The sequence below is a fragment of the Leguminivora glycinivorella genome, chromosome 14, assembly GCF_023078275.1.
Source record: "Leguminivora glycinivorella isolate SPB_JAAS2020 chromosome 14, LegGlyc_1.1, whole genome shotgun sequence".
Lineage (NCBI taxonomy): Eukaryota > Metazoa > Arthropoda > Insecta > Lepidoptera > Tortricidae > Leguminivora > Leguminivora glycinivorella.
In genome coordinates this window covers 3282753-3307083 of record NC_062984.1, presented here as the reverse complement: position 1 = coordinate 3307083, position 24331 = coordinate 3282753, and the positions used below count along the sequence as shown (strand labels likewise).

Here is a 24331-nt window from a genome sequence, read left to right as displayed (position 1 = left end):
GCCCTTACCGGGATTCGAACCCAGGACCGCGGCTTAACAGGCAGGGTCACTACCGACTGAGTCAGACCGGTCGTCAAATAATATTTATTGTCTTATATAATATTTATTTAATTCATTAAAATGCTAGTCCTTCTCTTCTCTACGTAAAAGTTTGGAAATTTATTAAGCCATTAATTTTGTGACAATGTCACACTTGGCCTTTGCAACAAATAGGTCACTATTTAGCACGGTCCGATTCTAACCATGCGCGGATCCAGGGGGGGGGGGTCATGGGGGTCATGACCCCCCCCTGGAGCCTAGGTTGGCCATACAAATAGACCACGTGACCCCCCCCCTGGGGCCCCGGACCTTTACCACGTGACCCCCCCCTGGGCACGAAGCTGGATCCGCGCTTGATTCTAACAGCATAATATATTCAAACGATATGTGAAGAACACAAAAACTGCAGTGGGTGCAGCACGCAGCGAACCGCGGAACAGTCAATTGTGTCCACTCCGTAGTGACAGCGCCCTCTGTGCGCAGAAGGGCGTAACTGACGTGAAGTTGCGGCTAAAATAGGCCTTTTGTGATTTGTAGGTTTAAAAACTTCGCCACGCTGATTTCCTACTTGTTTTTATGTTTGTGAAGATGACGTAAAAGTTGTAAAAGTACTAAATGAGACTGTAAAGGTACCAGTGCTCGACAGTGACCCAGTGGATGTCACTTTCATTCTTAATCTTGTCAATAAATGTTACAGAACAACATGAACGTCAAACACCCATGTAAAAACAGGTAGGTGATGTAGGTATAAACTAGGAGAAACGTCGAAATGCGTTAATAAATTCATTAAGGTGCAGCGGGGCAGTTATGAGTGGGGGGGGGGGGGCACAACTACTTGTTTTTTTTTACATCTTTTGCATTATTAAATAGAGTGTCCACTGGTCAGTGGTCATATATGGCACGCATTTTCAGTTGATACATATGGAGCTCAAGTTAATAGTGCAAAACATGAAAATAATTCGATCAGTTCAAAATTGTCCCCCTCTCTCAAGTGTCCCGCTGTACAGTCAAGTGTAAAAATATGGGTGCGTACAACTTATCAAAAATATGTCCCATAGCACTTTATGTCGGCGGAGTAAGGTCTCGGTACATATTTTTGAGCGGATAAAATCGATACGTATTTTTGCACTTGACTTATATGCGTTATAATTCGTTTGAATTTTTTTTTTCATAATTCATTCATCCGTTTTCATAGTTTTATTTCAAGCTATAATTATAATTAGGCAGCTTAAATTCAATCAAATTATCGCGCTATGCGATTCGCCACGTATCGTGTCGAATTCGTTGCTAATTCTGAATGCCCGTCTAAATTGAATAACGTATCGGATTACCAATCCGATAACGGAAGCTTCGCGGCCATTGTTACCGACATGAGCCACAATAGCAAGAAATACAATGATTTTGACTGAAAAAGAACAAAGAAGAGGTCAATAAATAAAATAGGACATGGGATAGAAGTTATGTAAATACACTGAGAAAAAATACGACCAGTTTTCATGTTCGTTCAACAAGTTTTTTGGTTAAAATAGCGCCTACGTGCTCTTTGGTTCAAACAACAAGCTACTTGTCATTTGAATCGGCAATATATTTGAATCAACAAGGCGATTTTATAAAAACAACCTGACACATATTGTTTTAAAAACATACGTTTGGCTGATTCAAACGGATAAACCGCAACAAGTCGAACTTGTTAAATTCACAATCCAAATTTCTCTCAGTGTATCTGTACCTTCATACATACATACGAACGTCTATAAAGTAGCGCCTGTATTCCCAAATAGGGTAAGCAGAGTACATGAAAGTGCTCAAGTTTCAGTGCGATATTGCAGTGATAAGCTAAGCCATTGCCCACGTCATAATATAACCCATATCGTATTGCACAGTCTTCTACGATACCCACAGGAGGAATGGGGGGTGATATTCTTAATTTTAGTATCTTAGACCGGCTGTACATACTTATCGTCTCGGCATTAGTCAGGTCCAATCGGAAAAAGATAGCCCTAAACACTCTAAACATAGCCAAGGTCGGCATTCGCGATAATCTGAAAACTTTTAACGTTTAAAACGAGGTTTAGCCTATATGGGAGAGCCCCCATACAGGCTACCGTACAGTCAACCAATTGGAACCCTAGGCCACTTTACAACCATGTCAAATTGACTAGCAGTAAGAGATTTCTTACAATCTGATTTATAACGTCACTATGACAGTTCCACACTGGCCTAAGGTTCCAATAGGTTTACCGTAGTACCTAAAGTCGCCGTCAATAGAACTTGTGAACAATGTAAGCAAACCTTGTAGTCAAAATGTCCTTAATTTCCATTCTAACTCATCAGATACTGGCTAAATCCATGTGTTATTTAATCAATTCATCTCACATTATGATCCTTCACCCTTAAAATAATAAAATTGTGCTAGAATATTGATATTTTATAGAATGGTTTGTTTACATTGTTGTCAATTTCTATTGACGTGACGGCGATTTTACTGCAGCTCACGATCGTTTTTGTTTCCAGGTATAACCGTGGGCCTGACGGTGATCCCGCAAGCCATCGCGTACGCCGGAGTGGCCGGCCTCCCTCCACAATACGGCCTCTACTCCTCCTTCATGGCCTGCTTCGTGTACACAGTGTTCGGGTCCGTCAAGGACTCGGCCATCGGGCCGACGGCCATAGCGGCCATCCTGACGAGGGAGAACCTGCACGGCTTGGGGCCGGAGTTCGCCGTGCTGCTGGCGTTCCTGTCCGGATGCGTGGAGCTGGCCATGGGGATCCTGCAGCTGGGTGAGTCAGGCCAGGCTCTGGCAGTCTTTACTAGCGCGAGAACATAATATAGTGCTGTCGTCTACCAATTAGCACGAGAGCCAAAGATGCGACAAGCGACAACAACAAGACAAGTAGCACAATATAGTGCTGTCATCTACCACTCTTTATTAGCACGAGAGCCAAAGATGCGACAAGCGACAACAAGACAAGTAGCACAATATAGTGCTGTCATCTACCACTCTTTATTAGCACGAGAGCCAAAGATGCGACAAGCGACAACACCAAAACAAGTAGCTTGGGTACGACAACCAGGCTTTGTTAGTTTTTACTAGCACGAGAGACCAATTTATTTGTATAGTGCTGCCTGTCAGTCTTTACTATCACGAGAGCAAAAGATATACATTTACTAGTATATTGTACAAAAAAATATCGATATTTTTTTATTAAATCAATGGTAGAGGGCCAAAAGTATACAGCTAGATTTTTTTTGTTATTTTTCTCGGAATCTACATAAAATTAGGCATTCTTTGAGTGGTATTCAATTGCATATTTCCAAATTTTTTAAATTCGCTCCACCCTAGTATACATTCATGGGACAAAATGCCCATTCTGCTTTCCAACTGAATCGAATCGTGGAAAGCTCTCGCTATGGTTCTTCGCTCATTCCTTGCCCAGCTTTTGGGTCGATTTCTGCGACACTTTGGATTGCGACATTTGGTTTTGCAGTGGTCATTAGGCTTGTGTCGTTCACGAACTATGAACTGTTAGGAATAAAATCCCATCAATGACCGAAATGAACTGAATCTTTCCGTCATCGATCTAAACTACCTAGATGCACCATCACGGCTTAGAATGTGTCCGCAGCAAATTGTGCTTGAAAATGTTCTAAGCACAATTGGGCGGTCAGTAGCGCTTCATCCGCCGTGTCGGCAACATGCCTAAGTGCTCCGTAAAAAAGTGCAAAAATAACACCTTATATACGTTAAAAAAGGATGACGTATCGTATTTCCGGTAAGTAATTGTTAATAATTTTATAATGTTATGCATTTGTGGCCAAAATGGCTTCCTAACTTACTAAAAACATTTATTTTCTAGAATAATTAAAGTAAATTCCTTGATTTGGTCTTACGCAGTTTGTCTCTTTCTCTCGCGCTATACTAGTAATGAGCGGACGGCGACAAAAGATGGATGAAGTGGAACATAGTTAAAAATGGAATGATGGAGTCGCTAATTTATATTTTTTGTAAAAGAAGCCTATTTCATAGTAATAATGTATGTATTTATTTATTATTATGGACCAATAAGTCTGAATGAAAATAAAATAAATGATTTCAATTCAATAATATTAATACATATCTTATAAATTACTTTAATTATAAAAAGAAACAACCCGGGAATAGCAAATTCGTTTTTAAGTAATAAAAAAGGTTTTTATTCCAGATTCCCAAAACAAGACGTTGAAAGGGAAAAATGGTGCAAGATTATAGCTGAGGAGCGGAGAGAAGATTTACCCACACAAAGCTTTGAAAGAAATTACGTAGAATAATAAATTAATGTCATCATTCGATTCTTATTTGTTTTAATAGCTACTTAATTCATATTCTCCAAGTGCACCATCCCTCACACACACCACATACAATCCCTCAACTGTTTACCTTCACATAATCGCTACACATACACTCACTACACGCACACACACATATGTTATATATATTAGACGACCGGTCTGGCTCAGTCGGTAGTGACCCTACCTGCTAAGCCGCGGTCCTGGGTTCGAATCCCGGTAAGGGCATTTATTTGTGTGATGAGCACAGATATTTGTTCCTGAGTCATGGATGTATCCTATGTATATAAGTATGTATTTATCTATTTAAGTATGTATATCGTCGCTTAGTACCCATAGTACAAGCTTTGCTTAGTTTGGGGCTAAGTTGATCTGTGTAAGGTGTCCCCAATATTTATTTATATACATACATACACACACACACACATATATATATATATATATTTATATATATATATTTTTTAAACAGTTTTTCGCAAAAATACCGCAAATTTCCTCATTCTCGCCTTTCATCTCATAGCGCGACTCCCATGATGCCTCTGTCCATCCTCGTTCCCAATTTTAAAATGGCGTTTAGATTGTTGCAGCGCGAACGAAATTAAACTTATGTTGGTTGCAATAAGACGTAGATTTGTTTAAAAATATGCACACCTGCGATCTGCGGTCATAAAATTTTATGGCTTTCGCGATGATCACATTAATTAATGTCATAACCGCCAATTGCTTGCATTTGAAATTGAACTTTAAGTACTAAGAAATAACGTTGTTTTTGTAAAAAAATTAAAGTAGTTTTTACTACATTGCGAAGTTTTCGTTTGTCAACTAGACGCACGCATTTGCAACTAAGCGATCGGACACTTTTGAGTGTCGAATTTGTAGGTGATAGTGTATCTTGGGAAGTTTAAATCGATGCTTTCCGTGCTCTGAGAATCGGTCTTTGCTCATTTTGTTCAGTATAGGATCGGCGAGCGCGAGCGGTTTGGATCAAGAACGAGTGTGTGACTGCACCGACCGAAAGCGAGAGCTACTTAGCAGAGCAACAAAAAAAGTCTAGTTTTTATATTAAACTTCGGTTACTTACAACCTTTCGGCCCGGAATGTTACTATCTGTTGACTATTCATATCATTTTGACACTATTTGGTCCCATTCGTTCTAATCTTTCCGACCGCAGTGGTCACACTGGTCTGTCTGAACTAAATGAGCAAAAGACCTAAAAGAGCGAACTAGTTCGTGGGAGCATCGATCTACGGGAAGTTTAAATCGATGTGGGAGCGATTGAACGAGATCGGAGCGCTCCGATCAACGAACGAAACGGCACAAGCCTAGTGGTCATATAGACAAATAAATTTTCCACGACCACTTAAACTATTTTGAGTAGTTTAAGTGGTCGTCCAGTTATAAAAATATACTATATCAGGTTGTACCTAATAATAGTCAGTAACTAATACATCCAAAAATGTATCAGTGTTCAAAAGTGACGCACCCAGCGTCATCAAAGCAAGAAAAATCTTAACAGCGCGATGTAGGATTTCTGAACGACGACACAACGCCATCTATTGAATTTTTATTAAAGCATACGAATGCTATTTAATTTATACGTGTTTATACTATGGCTTCACGATTTTTGATTTATTTTAACGGATATTGAAACAAAATATGACCTTTTTATTTATAAGCGAATTTAGTGTTTTTTTTTTTATCAAGAGATCTTTGATATCTTTCAATCCAAGTACGAGTAGAAGTCAAAGATTTTTTTGTAGCGAACGTGGACACAACACACTTTGGTATAATATCTGACCCTTCTCGAGATTAAATAGCTTGATTCTAAATAACACACACTTCAGTGTCATCCTAAACTATTTTGCGACCTTATCCGCCAGACAAAAAACATTCTTTTGTAGTCTTTTGAAAAGGACTTGGATTCAAAGGCAACAAACGATTCTCTACAGTTTATTGTCATGTCTCCTTCGTAACCGTGTCTCCGCGTCTCCTTTACCATAGAGTAGAATTTTTTTTTCTAAAAATGGACTAGGTACCTATTTACTTTTATTTTCATGAGAAAATGTTTGTAATTACAAATCTAAGACTATAAGCATACAACTAAATCTTAAAAGGCCTGAACATTTGAACAAAAATAGCATAGGTATCGCACCGCTCGCCATCGACAGGGCGCTCATCCACACACCTTGCAACCTAAATGGTCGCGCCCCGTGCGGTTTCAGAGGAATTTCCTCCCACGAACGCTCCGGCTGTGGAATGAGCTCCCTGTCGAGGTATTCCCGATGAACTACAGTATGAGGTTCTTCAAAAAAGGAGTGTACAAGTTTCTAATGAGTCGGCAACGCGCATGTGACACCCCTTGAGTTGCAGGTGTCCATAGGTTTATACTGTGACCGCTTTCCATCAGGCGGGCCGTATACCTGTTTGCCACCGACGTGGTATAAAAAAAAGTACTTGGTTGTACAAATTATACGATAGATGTCGTTGTTCCCTACGCAAACTAGATAACGGTAATGTGCTACCTATTTCCCCTTTAGATATCTCCCATCATAATACAGATCATCTTACACACACACACACACACACACACACACACACACACACGCACACACATCATAATCATCATGTGACGATGATGTGATATGTATCTGTAATAACACCTAAAAAGTATTGAAAATGTAGGAGGCGAAGTTTTATCGTCTATAGAAGAATTTCGCGCCTTTCCGTCTGTCGTTCCGTCTGTCTTCCTGTTGCTAGTGTCAAAGTGATAAACTTTCCAATGTGAACACAAACTTTGGAAAGTTGTTTTGCCGGTTGTGGTATTGTTTCTTGTGCCGTTTCGACATGTTTAGGAAAACCGTTAATAAACGTGACTAATCGTTTAAAATAATATGTTAATGAACACTATTAGGTACGCTTTGTTGGCATTTGGGTGTCTCGGGTGAAAACAGTACATTGAGTTACAAGAGAGCAAATATATATATTTAAAGCGAGGGCGGTGACACTCGTGGCGAAGCCGGGAATGGAACCCGGGTCTCCAGCTATTGCGGCTGACGTGCTTACCGCTACACCACCTCGACCGTCGTGGTACACGTCGAAAATTCTCTAGTACTAGTAGTTTTGGTTACTTATGAATTAAGTTGATCTGTGAATATTTTTTACCATGACGTCACAGCATCTGTTTCACTGTGACGTCACCACCGCCAGCCTTCGCATTGACCGACAAAATACTGTCATATTACCCGACCAAGTCAAATAGACTAGCTTAATGTATATTAAATACTTTAATTGATTTCGTTTGTCTACTTGTCCGGTTATTTCGTTTTTATAAGATTACGGTAAATTAACGAGACCTTCACGCCGATTTGCATCGAACTATTTGTGAGTGTGCACGGAAAAACGTTCTACTTGGTCGATTGTTATAACGCCGCTTTGCCAGTTTATTAATATAAAGATCCTAGTAAATCTCGTCTTAATGTTATCCGACAAAGTGGGACGTTTACTAAACACTCACATTTCACCTTATTATTGGGAATATCGCTCGTAGTTACGTAGAAATTGGTGTGAAAGAAATGAGCTTCGAGTATAATACTTATATAACATCAGTAACAATAACAGTCTGTCTGAGCTAGGTTTGTAGCGAGTGGTTCAAAAAGTGGAACCTTGAGCGTCGCGAGGGTTTCAAGGCACGTAGGAACAAATTTTACAATCGAGTGAAACACATTTTTCGCCACACCAAAACAACGAAAATATAAACTAAATCTCTCAAAAATGGTTGTCTATTGTTTGCCCGACAGTCATTTAACATAATATTCATTTGCCCGAATCTAACTTGCCTGAATTTCATTTGCCCGAATGATTTGTTTACCATAAAAATCATATGACATACTCGTTGTTTGTCCGAATATTACCTTCCATAATCATACAATGCCATACTATTTGTTAGCCATATTATTAAGTGCAATAATATGGTTTCATAGAATATTCAAACGCCATAAGCAATTATTGCCATATTAATTGTTGCCCATATTATTACCTAACCTAACCTACTTTCTGATAGCAGTTTCATTTTCCAGGGGTCACAGTTCTAACCTAACCTACTTTTCCAGCAGTTTCATTCTCCAGGGGTCACAGTTCTAACCTAACCTAACCTACTTTCTGATAGAAGTTTCATTTTCCAGGGGTCGCAGTTCTAACCTAACCTAACCTACTGTCTGATAGTATTTTCATTTTCCGGGGGTCACAGTTCTAACCTAACCTAACCTACTTTTCAAGCAGTTTCCTTTTCCAGAGGTTCACAGTTCTAACCTAACCTAACCTACTTTCTGATAGCAGTTTCATTTTCCAGGGGGTCACAGTTCTAACCTAACCTAACCTACTTTCTGATAGCAGTTTCATTCTCTAGTCCTTCTAGTACCTATTATAGTAGTTTTCGATTCTGCTAAAGCACATTATGGAAATTGACTTTTCTGGACGCTAATTTGTATGACAAATGATGGTATGGAATGTGGTAATTACAGATTTCGATGATTCTGACGAATGACATTATGGAAACTGACTTTATGGGAAACAAAGTTTCTGGCACTAGATTAATATAGTAAACAATGATTATGGCATAAGATGTTATGAGAAACAATATTATGATTGTTGAATAGGATGGCAAATAAAATTATGGCAAATGAAATTCTGGCAAATGGGGGTATCCCCTCAAAAATGTTTAATAAATAAATGTTTTCATCCGTTTTTGAAGAATCAAGATCGTCTTTACCAGTTGGTGTGGTGAAAGTCAGTACTTATACCTTTTACCTACAAGTGATGGGCCTCTGAAGTTTTGACCTGACAAGAAATTTACCACTTTAGTGCGTTTTCACATTATCCGATCCGATATCGGAAGTCGGAAGAATTTCAAAGGAAAAAATTAACGATGGCGGAAATATATGGGATATCGGTCCGACATCCGATATCGGATCGGATAATGTGAAAACGCACTTACGCAAAGGTGCGGGCAAAAATCACCATCTGTACTGAAAAGTAACATTTCTGGGCAGTTTCAGAATTTGGGTCTCCCCAATTAGCAAAAGTTGTTAACAAAAATTAACTCACTATCAGTTTTGTGTCGACAATTAAGCATGAAATCTGTCTAAAAATTTACACTTTTCACACTCTGAATGTAGATTATCGCTTAAAGTTTATGTAATTAACACAAAAATAATATTTTTATTGTTTCATGCTTAATTATCGTCACAAAACTGACAGTGAGTTAAATTTTTGTTAACAACTTTCGCTAATTGGGGGGTCCCAAATTCTGGAAATGCCCTTCCACGCTCTGTGCTACTGCCATCAAACTCAATGTAGAACACTTAGTTTCTTTTATTTCCGTGTGCAGTAGGTAATGTAAAGTACTTAGTTCTTTAGGAAAACAAACTGTTTATGTAGAATTGTAGTCGATTTGCGGTTTCCTGGAATTGTCTCGTGTATGCAGGTGAATACATGGCCTGAAATTACTTATACATTATGTAAGTTGAAATAATAACCACAAAGTTAAAATTTTGAAAAACCCCCGACCGCGACATAGTAGACCGATTTTCATGAAACATGGCTAAGAACACTCCCGACTAACTCAGCTTTCAGACAAAAAAAAAACTAAATCTAAATCGGTTCATCGGTTCGGAGGCTACGATCCTACAGACAGACACACAGACAGACAAACAGACAGACAGACGGACAGACAGACCGACAGACAGACACGTCAAACTTATAACACCCCGTTGCGTTTTGCGTCGGGGTTTAAAAATACAGCTTGGCAAAAAAGAGTAGAAACAAATTAAACATTTTTTTCTCTCATACAAAAGTGACTCAATAGCACGGTATAATAAAGAGTACTATCGTACAGTATGGCCACTTCCGCTCCCCGCTGAAAGTGCCGCCCACCCCCTCTCGGTTACTTGACAGTTACCGCCTGTCAAAAACGCGAACAGTCAACCTGTCATATCTCACTCATACAAGCATGGTACGCGTTCACCTACACGACTTTAGAATGTGTGCTAGGAACGCGCCTCTTTCATATATAAGGTATTTGATCAGTGTCCGAGGTGTGGTCAATAGTTGCCACATGCAAAACGGTTTACTTACAGGCACTACTTTACTTACAGCTAGTAAACTATGAGCTATCGGCTATAAAAACGAACAAAAGATAAGCACTCCCGTGCAAATAAAAGAGACACGGCGATATTGATAGCTCACCGCTGGGCGAGTAACTATAAACATCGCCGTGTCTCTTTTATTTACACGGGAGTGATTATCTTTTGTTCGATTTTATAGTCGATAGCTCATAGTTTACTAGCTCGCAGTGGGACCAGCGTGCGTAGCCGAATGGCACAAACGCTCACGAAACGAAACACTAGTACATATCTATCTCTATCGCTCTTGCGTATTGGCGCGACAGAGCCAAACTACCTTCCAAGGCGTTTCGTTCTCGTTTCGCGTCGCAGAAATGCCATTCGGCTATGGGCCAGTGCCACAAAGACGGTGTCGCCCCTATTATTTTTTACTCTTTTTGTCAGGCTATAGAAGTTTGGATGAACTTCATTTGTTGGTGACCATATCTATCTGACTTCCTAAAGGTATGGTAGCTAGCTTTCCTTATCGCTCGTCTATAGCGGTGCGACAGAGCCAGGCTGCGTTTTGATCGCGCCTGGGTGGTATGCGGAAAAGTCCGGGTGTTCGTGTATGTTGTAAGCAATGGAAAGTTCTCTCCGTAAGAATACTTAGCGCTGAAAGGATAATGTAGTCTTATGTACTACCAAGCAAAGTTTATTAATATTAATCAACACCTCCTTCAAGATCGAGTGAGGAAATCGAGATCCGACGCCGCACCAAGGTGCGGGACGTGGGTGACGTCATTTCCAAACTCAAATGGAATTGGACGGGGCATGTTGCCAGGCAGAGTGATGGCAGGTGGACTAATATGTTGACCGCATGGTGGCCGCTATCGGATGTAAGAAGCGCCTGGCATCCGTTGCTTCGTTGGGTGGACGATATTCGAAAAACTGCGGGGCACTTCTGGATGAGATTAGCCCAGGACCGGGATAAGTGGCGTACACGAAGGGAGGCCTATGCTCAGCAGTGGGCGATTAATGGCTGAAATGATGATGATGATGAATCAATACCATTACTAGGAAGAGTACCATTTGCATATTGCTAGATACTTTCATCACGAAGGCTTTGTCACTTGGTTAAATTGTATTCGTGATCAATCAGTCACGATATCATTTGAATTTAATTGAATTCAGGGAACCACAGTAGGGCCTGAAGATACTCTGAAGGCTGTAAATTATTATTAATACTTGTAACTATCTTTATTATACAGTGTAACTATCTTTTTCCCGTGGCTTCACTCGCGTTAAATTCGAAAATGGCGGAATGCTTCATACAAACCTCCACTCCCATGCATTTTAGGGAAAAGGGGGGTTAGAAAGAGACAGAAAGTTACGCCGGTGGCAAACAAGCATACAGTCCGCCTGGTGGAAAGCGGTCACCGTAACCTATGGACTATTGCCAACCCATTAGAAACTTGTACAAATGTACACTCCCTTTTGCAGTACTCTCCATCCCTTCATCTATCTGCATCTGCACTAAAAAAATAGCGTCAATTCGTCGCCGTTTTGCCGTGAAAGACGGAAAAACACACACACACACTTTCCCATTGGATCAAATTTGTCCCTTCTTTCCCCAGGATTCCTGATCGACTTCATCAGTGGTCCGGTGTCCGTCGGTTTCACGTCAGCGGCAGCCATCATCATCGCCACCACCCAGGTTAAAGACATCCTGGGCCTCAGCTTTCCTGGTGGCAAGTTTCTTCAGGTACATATTAATATTATCATATAGGATATTGCAGACTACCGAAAGCCGTTTTCTACTCCCAGCTATCAGCTGGAAAACGGGAGCACAGTAGCCTGCGTTACAAGGACGTGCTTAATCGCCACCTAACTGCCTGCAGAATGCCACCTGAAAATGGGAGTACGCTTCTCAGCGGCCAGAATGGCGCTCTCGTATTACAAGCAGCGTCAAGGACTTTGATGCCTGTATATATTCTTTGCGTTTTCCGTATGCGTTGTGTACATATATAGTTGTAATATACTGTACAGCCATATGTTTATGTACTTACCTACGCGTTATATTCATCTGCGGCTCCACAGCTTAGGTACACTCAGTACCAACATTAACTATACAAATATTACTGTCAGTTATTGTCCCAGATTTGTAAGTTCACAGTTTTGACACATTTGTTTTGAAGTATGTTGCGATGTGACTAAGACGTATCGTTTGCCAAATCTAACGATTAATTTCGAATTGAATCGATTAGACCCTATGTACAAGGAGGTGCTTAAACAAATATACGATTTCTATCAACTTAGTGAAATGTCATTTGAATCGAAATGACAGACTCTGCCACAGAACTAGTTAAAAAATAAAAATGAATAAAATGAAAAGTAAATCCTGGGTGATTAATTTATCTTATCACCCAGGATTTACTTATTATGTCATTTATCATTCATTTTTATTTTTAAACTAGTGCTGTGGCAGAGTCTGTCATTAAAATACTCACTAACGAAGATCCGCAAAAATGTAACATGTGTTAGATTATGTTTAAAGTAAACGAAATATTGTTTTTAAGTACTTGATTTTTTTTAAATATTATTACAGGGTTTTATTTAAAATTTCATTAGGTTGCGCGAGTTTACGTTTTGTGGACGCTGTCATGTGTCAAAAAGAGGTTCTTACAAATCTGGGACAATAGGTTATTGAATATCCTGGCCCGGAACTGTCCTGGTGGCCAATTTCATTAGGTATCTTCAACGTATCATAACCGTATAACTGTCAGGACAGGGGGCCGATTTTTGAGTCTCACTGTCACTAAAATACCGGTTGAAAACGGTGAATTCCCTATTATTTTCAGTGACATTTTTCTGAATTCGAACGCCGTGAGACTCAAAAATCGGCCCCCAGGACAGGACTGACTGAATGCATGAACTTTTTGAATGCACGAAACTTTAGAGTAGTGTCAGTTTAGCAGTCAACATTGACTTAGCATTAGTCCGTTTTCACATTATCCGATCCGATATGGGATGTCGGAAGGATTTCAATGGAAAGAATCGAAGATGGCATCTGTAATGTAGGGGATATCGGTCCGACAACCGATATCGGATCGGATAATGTGAAAACGCACTTAAGGTTCTTGGTGGCAAGTTTCCCAAGGTTGGTATTATGTTATCGGTAGGTATTTTTTCTGATTTTATTTTTATTATTATTTGATTTATTTATTTATAATTAAATATGGACAATGGACATTATGCACAATGGACAACATTTCTCAGTCTCTTGTCATGTAGTCACCTGTCACCCTATTTCCCAAGTTGAATAACAAGGTACGTTATTACTAATATCACAGAATATTACAATAGTACAAGTCACTCCTTTGCTATTTACAAAATGCCACCATCCTGCCGTCCGAGCCGCCCCAACTTATTCGGGCGATTCTCAGAGATGACGTTCGGTGCCTGATTTCGGTGCCGATTTTTATTTACTACTTTTTTTATATGTCAGTCAATTTACTGAAATCTAGCCTAAATATAAAAAATATTGGTGGTGGAGGCCTCCATTAGAACCTTATAGTTTTTGAGAAATCTGATATTTTAAAATCACCGAAATTATGTATGGGCACTGTAATCAATTTGCACCACCGAATTCATTTTTTTACACATTAGTCCACATTTCAACTTTATTTATGACTTATTATTCAATTTATTTATATTTTCATGTTAATTCGATGACAGTTTATGTAAGAAGTTTAATAATAGCGCCATTTTACCAAGTTTAACATGATAATATCCTGATCATTATCTAATAGTGAATTTTGTACCCATAGTACGACTTTATTTGGTTACAAACATAGTTTTATGGTTTTATAGAGTATATTCTACTCTTTAAGTAAGAAATTATACTTTATAATGCACAATAAACCAGTTTACAACGTGGCAATCGAAGACGGTGGCCACTTTTTTTGATATCGGTGGTCAAAAAATCCACCGAGACCACGGAAATCAACACCACTGATATCAAATTTTATCGCTTTTTGGAGATAACTGCAATAGCATGCATGATACAGAGGAGGTGTCATAATGACGAAATAACATCTGTTCAAGGATTTATTTGTGTCTTGTATAACGACAAATGGATTAAAACTGTGGGAGTAAATTGAACCACCGAATCTTAAAAAACATGAGACCAAACCCAGCGAATGACTGAGAAACCTTTAAAAAGTCCCCTTTATAAAACGGTACTGCATCCCTTCTACACTGAATGGTTAAAACATAGCTAAAACATACTATATGTGTGCCACTGCCTCCTGATCTACTAATTTGTAAGAGTACCGTCATGTTTAAAAAATTGCACCGAAATCAGTCACTAGCCCGGGACACATCGTAAATTTGTCTTTACTCGATGAGTTTAGCTAACATATTATTTTTATGTAGAAAATATGATAGGTTAACTAATACCTTATACGTGAATATCTATAACAACTGCGAACAACAACTCCATCTTGAGTAATGATTTTTTGTTTTGCAAATTCTGGGTGCGGGACACGCCCACCGAAGGTCATTTTTCGAATTTAACATTTTATTTCTTATATTAAACAAATAATAAATAAATAATTTAATAGTGTACCAAATAGAACAGAGGCTATAGATTGTCCCTGAATTAATTCAGATTTTTAGAACAGTCCGTTCTGACGTTTTTTGCCCCGGACACGTAAAAACGCGCCTCCTGAGAAATGCCCATTCGATTCAATTCAATATATTTATTTCGAATTTTAAAAATCCATACCTATGTACATAATTATATTTGACGAGATTCGATTTGATGACGTGTAATCGGATATAACCAGTGGTGGACAAAGTACGTCCCGCGGGCTATGTTCGGCCCGCTACGTCCTTCAAAATATTGTGTGATTGGCCCAAATACGCATGTTTGGTGTAAATGCGGCCCACCTTTAAAATCCTTTATATTTTAGCCCCCAATTCAAAAAGTTTGCCCACCACTAAAAATAAGTGGGTGGACGGAGGGTGACTACTGATTAAACGTAAACAAATTACCTCAGCTAAAATGATTTACTCACTGTAACAATTAGACCGTTTTTAGGGTTCCGTAGTCAACTAAACCCCTTATAGTTTCGCCATGTCTGTCTGTCCGTCCGTCCGTCCGTCCGTCCGTCCGTCCGTCCGTCCGTCCGTCCGTCCGTCCGTCCGTCCGCGGATAATCTCAGTAACCGTTAGCACTAGAAAGCTGAAATTTGGTACCAATATGTATATCAATCACGCCAACAAAGTACAAAAATAAAAAATGGAAAAAAATGATATTTTTTTTCATTCCAACCCCAACGTGTGATATATTGTTGGATAGGTATTTAAAAATGAATAAGGGTTTACTAAGATCGTTTTTTGATAATATTAATATTTTCGGAAATAATCGCTCCTAAAGGAAAAAAAAGTGCGTCCCCCCCCCTCTAACTTTTGAACCATATGTTTAAAAAATATGAAAAAAATCACAAAAGTAGAACTTTATAAATACTTTCTAGGAAAATTGTTTTGAACTTGATAGGTTCCGTAGTTTTTGAGAAAAATACGGAAAACTACGGAACCCTACACTGAGCGTGGCCCGACACGCTCTTGGCCGGTTTTTTTTCTTTTGTTTATGCCTTTTTTTCCGATCTCCGCCGGCTTTCTATCGGCCTCGAGGTTTTTGTCACAAACACCGATTAGCAGCTGGCCCACGCGGCGGGCAGCCACTGAAATAATAATGCGATTCGCTCCAATTAGAATTCGACGAAGATTCTGATAAGAAGGGGGCCGATTTTTGAGTCTCACTGTCACTAAAATACCGGTTGAAAACGGTGAATTGCCTATTATTTTCAGAGACATTTTCTGAATTCGAACACCGTGAGACTCAAAAATCGGCCCCCAGTACCCATTTTTAACCCCCGACGCAAAAACGACGGGGTGTTATAAGTTTGACGTGTCTGTCTGTGTGTCTGTCTGTCTGTCTGTGTGTGTGTGAGTCTGTCTGTGGCATCGTAGCTCCCGAACGGATGAACCGATATGGATTTAGTGTTTTTTTTGTTTGCAGGTGTGGACGGGAATGTACGAGCACATAGGGGAGACCAGACTGTGGGACACGGTGCTGGGGGTCACTTGCATCGTAGTCTTACTGCTGCTCAGGGTAAGTGTTCATGGGAGGATCCGGCTTTGTAGTTAAAGAGGGGGGGGAGGGGAGGGGCGTGATCTCCGTCTCTGAAAGTTCTAATGCCCCCAAAATAACCACTTAAAGGATCCGAAAAACTCATTGGCGCGAGCGGGGGTTCGAACACGCGACCTCCGGAACGAAAGTCGCACGTACTTACCGCTAGGCTACCAGCGCTTTTTAGGGTTCCGTAGTCAACTAGGAACCCTTATAGTTTCGCCATGTCTGTCTGTCCGTCCGTCCGTCCGTCCGTCCGTCCGTCCGTCCGTCCGTCCGTCCGTCCGCGGATAATCTCAGTAACCGTAAGCATTAGAATGCTGAAATTTGGTACCAATATGTATATCAATCACGCCAACAAAGTGCAAAAATAAAAAATGGAAAAAGATGTTTTATTAGGGTACCCCCCCTACATGTAAAGTGGGGGCTGATATTTTTTTTCATTTCAACCCCAACGTGTGATATATTGTTGGATAGGTATTTAAAAATGAATAAGGGTTTACTAAGATCGTTTTTTGATAATATTAATATTTTCGGAAATAATCGCTCCTAAAGGAAAAAAAAGTGCGTCCCCCCCCCTCTAACTTTTGAACCATATGTTTAAAAAATATGAAAAAAATCGCTAAAGTAGAACTTTATAAAGACTTTCTAGGAAAATTGTTTTAAACTTGATAGGTTCAGTAGTTTTTGAGAAAAATACGGAAAACTACGGAACCCTACACTGAGCGTGGCCCGACACGCTCTTGGCCGGTTTTTTTAATATATAAATATAAATATGTATAAGTACATAAATGCAAATGTCTTGACTGATTGATTCATCAACGCAGAAACGAAACTGCCTACCAATGCTAGAAAGTTGAAAAAAGTAAGTACCTACAAAAAGATATAAGAAGGAAACGATTATGAAAAAAATAGGTGTATTTTTAAGGGGGTAAAAAAGGGTGAAAATTTGTAAGGGGATGAAATTATTACTTTAATTATAAACTTGGAACTTGGTGAAAAGTTAATAAGTGTGGGTGCGGTGATATCACATCGCATGTTTCCCTGTATATCATATCACTTCTCTTGGTCTTATTAGTAGTACTATCACATCACGTGTGCTACAATGTTGAATCGTAACCGTATAGTGCGGTAATGATACATCACGTGTAAACTGTGCAAACTGCAAGCATATCAAAACACGCGTTAACGAGATCGCGATTCCAAACAACTCGTGTGAAAATGACGGACAGTCCACTTGGATGTTTACATGCACATGCTTCCTGTAACGATTTATAGCTTTATAGTGTTCAGATACGATCTAAAATGAGATGTCAAATTAATGAGGCCTCATAATTGCTCCTACTTCAGTGTCTAACTTAATAAACAATGTCTTTAGAGTTATTAAATATGTAAAATCGGATCCTCACGTAAAAATTGACGATAATCGCTCGCTCCGTAACGAGGAGCATGTTTACTGATACCGAATTCCCGACGCAGACGACCCTCTAGAGATATATTTGTCTTTGATTTTGACGAATTATATGAATTCTCTTTGCTTGAAACGTAGGTGCAATAACGATTCATGACTCATGAGGGAAAATTTCAAATATAAAGTTTGTTATGTTGAGTGTTGTAATGTGGGAAAAATGTAGTTTCTGATAACAAGGCGACTATAGTGTATACTTTTACTTACATGTTAATCAAAATAACATTATATGTGTGAGAAACTGTGACAATGGGATACAAGTACCGTAAAGTACAAGTACCTAAACTGGAATTTCTTTGAATCGAGAAGATACATTAAGTATTAAACGTTTCAATGACCGCTGGTGGCCCAGCGGTACGAGCAAAAAGTTAAATTAGGTATTGGTTTTTACGGTTTTCCATTTTATGTGAAAACCACGAAATGTTGTTTTAATATATAATCGCTAAATAAGAAGAAAATTTCCATAAAATAAATCAAAAAAATAAAATTTATTCAGCATGTAGGTCACAGGGGCACTTTTACACGTCAACAATTACAATAAATAGTATGAATTCAACTAAAGTACAAAGTTATTATGATTAATAAGAGATGTTAGAGATGCGTAGAGTCTCTAAATGTCAAAGTACATATAAAACAATAAACATGATGAAAAAAATACAAACTGATACAAATAAACACTAATAGTCGACACACTGATAGTCGACTGTGGGACATGGGTTAAATTGTGGCGTAGGCGAGAGGCTGGCAACCTGTCACTTCAATGTCACAGTTTCGTCTTCTGTCAACCCCTTATTTGCCAAGAGTGGCACTGAAACGAGTAGTTTCAGGTGCTCTGCCTACCCCTTCATGGGATACAGGCGTGATTGTATGTATGTATGTATGTATGTATGATACAAATAAAAGATAACTAAAATAACTTTAGAGTTGTAAAAGACTCTTGATGTCACAACTAAAGAAAATAAATATACTTAATCTACTTTTTTTTTCCTTGGAGATGTTAATAGTCTCCAAGAGTCAGAAAGAAAATATACAAACAACCAAGGTACCTAGCCCAAAGAATTTTTGTATAGGAAAAATAATTATTGACTATTCGGGACTAGAGCTTTATGTGTTCTTATTGTCCAAAATATAAAAGTAGTTTGGTTGAAAATTCACTAGAAATCATTTTCTGCTTCCTATTCGTTCGCAGTGCACACTTGGTTGATCGCTCTAAACTATCTATAATCATATCATCTATTACTCCAAGAGAGACATTTAACAGTAAATGTATGGTTTTGCTGAAGACAGGAAATCCGTGTCAACTCATCTATGATTAACGCTTCTTGATTCAACTTAATTTCATACTGTAGAGATATTTCATATGATTACGCGACATGCGTCAAGTTCAAGGTTACATTTTGCACGTGGCATGTTACTATGGACAGTCAAGCTTTTTGTCATGAAAAAAAGACGCGAAATCCAATTTTCTATGGACATCAAACTTTCGCCCCTACATCCATACTAATATTACTTACTACCTTTTGCCCGCGGCTTCGCTCGCGTTAGATAGAGACAAAAAGTATCATAATTATGTCACTCTCCATCACACACTTTCCCATTTATAATATTATTATATAAGTAATCCATACTAATATTATAAATGGGATAGTGTGTGTGTCTCTTTGTTTTTCCGTCTTTCACGGCAAAACGGAGCGACGAACTGACGTGATTTTTTAGGTGGAAATAGTTGAAGGGATGGAAAATGACATGACATAAGCTACTTTTTGTCTCTTTATAATCCCCAACTTCCCTAGAATGGGGGGTGGAAGTATGTATTCCGCAATTTTCGGATTTAACGCGAGCTAGTTTTCAATATTTTTAAGTATTATGACTCGTCGATAATGCCAACTGCTATCATCAGGCACGCGCTTTATGAAGACAACAGGCCGGTGAGCCGTCTAGTTTCTTTTGCCGTCTTTTTTAGTGACAATATTTGCTTGACCGTCTTTAACTTAGGTACTATCTACCAAAATAGGCGGCCATACTTTTTATCAAGATTATGTTGCAACTACAGACGATATTGACATAGAAGTGACGGAAGCTTCGAAAAAGTGATCATGCTGGGAAAAGTGGAAAGCGAAAGACCTCAGGGACCATGGCGTGACCAAGTAAAAAAGGCACCTCAGGGCTACGAGAGATTGAGACCATCATCAACATCATCCTCCTTACGTTATCCCGGCATTCGACGAGACTCATGGGAGCCTGGGGTTCGCTTTGACAATGACAACTAATCCCAAGATTTGGCATGGACACTAGTATTACAAAAGCGACTGCCTTCTGACCTTACGAAGATCAAGACCCATTGAGACAAATGATGACACATTTTTTTCATTTCTTTTTAATTTCATTTATTGTATTTCTTGCACGTTTGGTATCATGCACGTGGCGTGTCGCTATCTTAGCTGTTTCCGAAATAGGCGAGCCCACGTACCTTTTAGTAAGATTCTGTTGCAACAATAGATAATCCGAGACATTTGTAATTGTTTATTTTAACACATTTTGCTCGTTCTTTACAAGGATCCTAGCTTGGACGTACACTTGTTTAATAACTGCAAAAACTTTTTCTACTTCATTAAATTAATCAAAAAAAAATTGCAGACAAAATTAAATTATCTTTATCATTTGAAAGACTATTCGTAATATTGAAAGATTTAGGCTGGAACACTCGATCTGCATACAGCACGTTTGATTTAGAAATTTAAGAATAAGTAGAAGCTATTCATTTATTATTATCACTATGATTAAATACTTTCGTAAAACTGATGCCTACGCCAAATCTTGGGACTAGTTGACAAAGCGGACCCCCAAGCTCCCATGAGCCGAGGCGAATGCCTGAATAACGCAAGGAGGATGATGATCCCTAATGATCAAATGCATTCTTAGTGCGTTTTCACATTATCGGATCCGGAAGTCGGAAGGATTTCAATGGAAAAAATCCAAGATGGCGCCTGTAATGTATGGGATATCGGTCCTACATCCGAGATCGGATCGGATAATGTGAAAACGCACTTAACCCCTCAAACGCCTTGTTCCAGATCTGTCTCAGACAATTTAAACTGTAATTAACAGATTGAAGGTTATTAATTCAGTAACAAATTTTTGACAACGGCGTTCCAGGGGTTAATAAGAAACCCTCTTGTTCGCAGAAAGTGAAGGACATAAAGGTGCGCGGTTCAGAAGAGAAGGGCGGGTGCGCGCACGCCGCTGCGCAGGCGCTCTGGTTCCTGTCCACCACGCGGAACATCCTCGTGGTACTGGTGTGTGCCGCGCTGGCGTACTACTTCGACACGCAGAAGCAGACTCCCTTCGTGCTCACTGGTAAAGGAATATAAATAGTCTACATTTAATTGAAATAGATATCATACACGAAAGAAAAAACGACAAGGCCCACTGGTGGCTCTTCAGCTTACGCGGCTAACGTCTTTAGCACTAGACCACCCGCCCGCCGTGGTACTCGACGAAATTTCTCCAGTGTATGTTATATCTGATAGGGCTAAGCGCCTTTTGACCAACTCTAAGGGTGAGCAATTAGTGCTTGCACCTCCTATATGAACATCCTATAGTCTACATTTGTTTGCCCTCTGTTCTGATGGCTCCTGTCTGCTATGTGGAATATCCTCGTGGTGCTGGTTTGTGCCGCGCTGGCGTACTACTTCGACACGCAGAAGCAAACCCCCTTCGTGCTCACTGGTAAAGGAATATAAATAGTCTACATTTATAAAGACAAGGCCCAGTGGTGGCCGAGCGGGAATCGAACCCGGGTCTTCAGCTTACGCGGCTAACGTCTTTACCACTAGACCACCCGCCTGCCGTGGTACCCGACGAAACTTCTCTAGTGTAGGTATGTTATCTCTGATAAGGCTAGGCGCCTTTTGACCAACTCTAAGGGCGAGCAATTAGTGCTTGCACCTCCTATATGAACATCCTATAGTCTTACATTTGCTTGCCCTCTCTCTGTTCTGATGGCTCCTGTCTGCCATGTGGAATATCCTCGTGGTGCTGAATTGTGCTGCGCTGGCGTAGGTACTACTTCGACAAGCAGGAGCAGACCTTCGTGCTCACTGGTAAAGGAATATAAATAGTCTACATTTGTTTGCCCTTTCCGATGACTCCTGTCTGCCATGTGAAATATGCCGGCACCACGAGGATACCCCCCCCCCCTTCGTGCTCACTGGTGAGGGAGTATAAACACTTTTGCCATACAGCTTGGCAAAAATAAATAAAAATGGAATTAGACTTTTTTTTATCATATCAACATTTGTTCTCATTCAAAAGTGACTTAATAGTTGCCACATGCAAACCGTGGCGCCCCTATTGTTTTCTACTCTGTTTTGCACTGTCCGGAATCGATTTTTTTTTTTGGAATTATGACAATTATGGATATTTAATAAATTATTAGTATTTTTCTTTTCGTGCTGACGAGGTTATTTTAATGATGATGCAAAAAATGTAATAATAGAGGATCGAATCTCGACCCTTATGAAACCCCTTGTATGAAACATAATTAAGTTGTATGCTTTATAAGACTGAATCGATGTCTTTTTAAATATATTTAATCGAAAAGCAGAATTTGAAAAAAATCTTAAGCTTAAGATCGTGTGTATTACCGAGTTACTAAGAAGTAAATCTTGTTCAACAGACTCGAATGCCTTACTAAGGTCAAAAAATAATTATAACATTTTAGCTTAATTTTACTCTTATGAGTGTTGATGGAGGGAGAGGGAGGGGTAAACTTAGGCAACAATGGGTGAATTGTGTGAAAGAGGATATGAGAAAGAAAGGTGTGTTGAAAATATTGAGATGACGAAAGAAAGAGGAGAATGGAACTAATGGAAGAGGATAACGTGGGATAAGGGTAGACAGAAGGGACTTATTTTACTCATCTATTGTTGTATGTTACAGGCGAGGTGAAGCCAGGCTTGCCAGCGATAGCGCCGCCGCCATTCTCTGCCACTGTCGGCAACCACACCTACACGTTCATGGAAATGGCCTCCACACTCGGCTCGGCCATCTTCGTGGTCCCACTGCTCTCTATTCTTGAGAACATTGCGCTGGCGAAGGTTTTCTGTGAGTATTTGATAGTCTCTTCCTGTTTACATTTGTTTCAATACGAATCTGATTCGTAGTACTACCAGCGCCAGGTAGAATACCAGCGCCGTTGGCAACGCTTAGTTGTGCCAACTGCATTGCTGAGTGTAGACCATTTCAGCTTCACATTTTCTTTTCATCTGTTTGTTTTGTATTCTTCTTCTAGATTTTATAATTGTTTCTTTGTACTTTATTCGTTCTTGTAAGTTGCCAGAATAAACATTATTCTATTCTATTGGTATTTTTTAAAACCACAAGATTATTCACGGTTGCAATCCTTTTTTTGTAGCATTTCGAAAAGTAACTCGTTTTATTGTATGCGATTATTAAACTGTTTTTAACCAGTTTGAAGCCACGTAGTACTTATCTAATTGGGATTTTTAAACCGACAACATAATATGATATGATCTTTTGTTTTTTCACCATTTCACGGATAACAGCCGTAGCACCCATTAGGAAAACGCTTTGAATTTGAATTTTGCGCATGAAACAACTAATGCATTTTCTTTGGCTTTGAAAACAAACAGACAAACGAATGACCTTAAATTCTACCTTGAAGGTCACTTACGATATTGACGAAATGAAAAGACATATCCATATTAAGTTCTCAAAGGTCGGCAACGCACAAGTGGCTCCCCTGGTGTTTGTAAGTGCGGTTAGTTCGTCCAGTAATGTCTCACCAGCATCCCGCCAGCGGACTTCCTGCGTATGCTTATGTCCATGAGCGGCTCGTCTGCTCGTTCGCTGCCTATATCATAATTTTTTTTTAATATTTACAGTATTTTAAATATTTTTTCCCCTTTTCAGCGGAAGGAAAGTACGTGGACGCCACGCAAGAAATGTTGGCTCTGGGTGTGTGTAACATCGCGTCGTCTCTGGTGGAATCGATGCCAGTGTCAGGAGCGCTGTCGAGAGGAGCTGTCAACCATGCTAGCGGGGTGGCGACTACTGCTGGTGGCCTGTATACGGGGGCACTTGTGCTGCTGTCACTACAGGTACCTATTTAGTTCCATCATTATGAAAACAGTGTCCACCATATTTACTGAATATACGGTTGTACTCACGTTATTAT

The 24331-nt window shown here is 39.5% G+C and overlaps 1 protein-coding gene across 1 annotated transcript in view; it reads left to right on the top strand.

Moving 5' to 3' along the window:
• Positions 1 to 24331, top strand: part of LOC125233375 (sodium-independent sulfate anion transporter-like) — a 59702-nt gene that overhangs the window by 29349 nt on the left and 6022 nt on the right. Inside the window, exons 3-8 of the mRNA XM_048139368.1 lie at positions 2554 to 2820; positions 12103 to 12230; positions 16554 to 16646; positions 21318 to 21489; positions 23074 to 23238; positions 24067 to 24254. Coding sequence (XP_047995325.1) covers positions 2554 to 2820; positions 12103 to 12230; positions 16554 to 16646; positions 21318 to 21489; positions 23074 to 23238; positions 24067 to 24254 — 1013 coding nt within the window. The remainder of the gene's footprint in view (positions 1 to 2553; positions 2821 to 12102; positions 12231 to 16553; positions 16647 to 21317; positions 21490 to 23073; positions 23239 to 24066; positions 24255 to 24331) is intronic.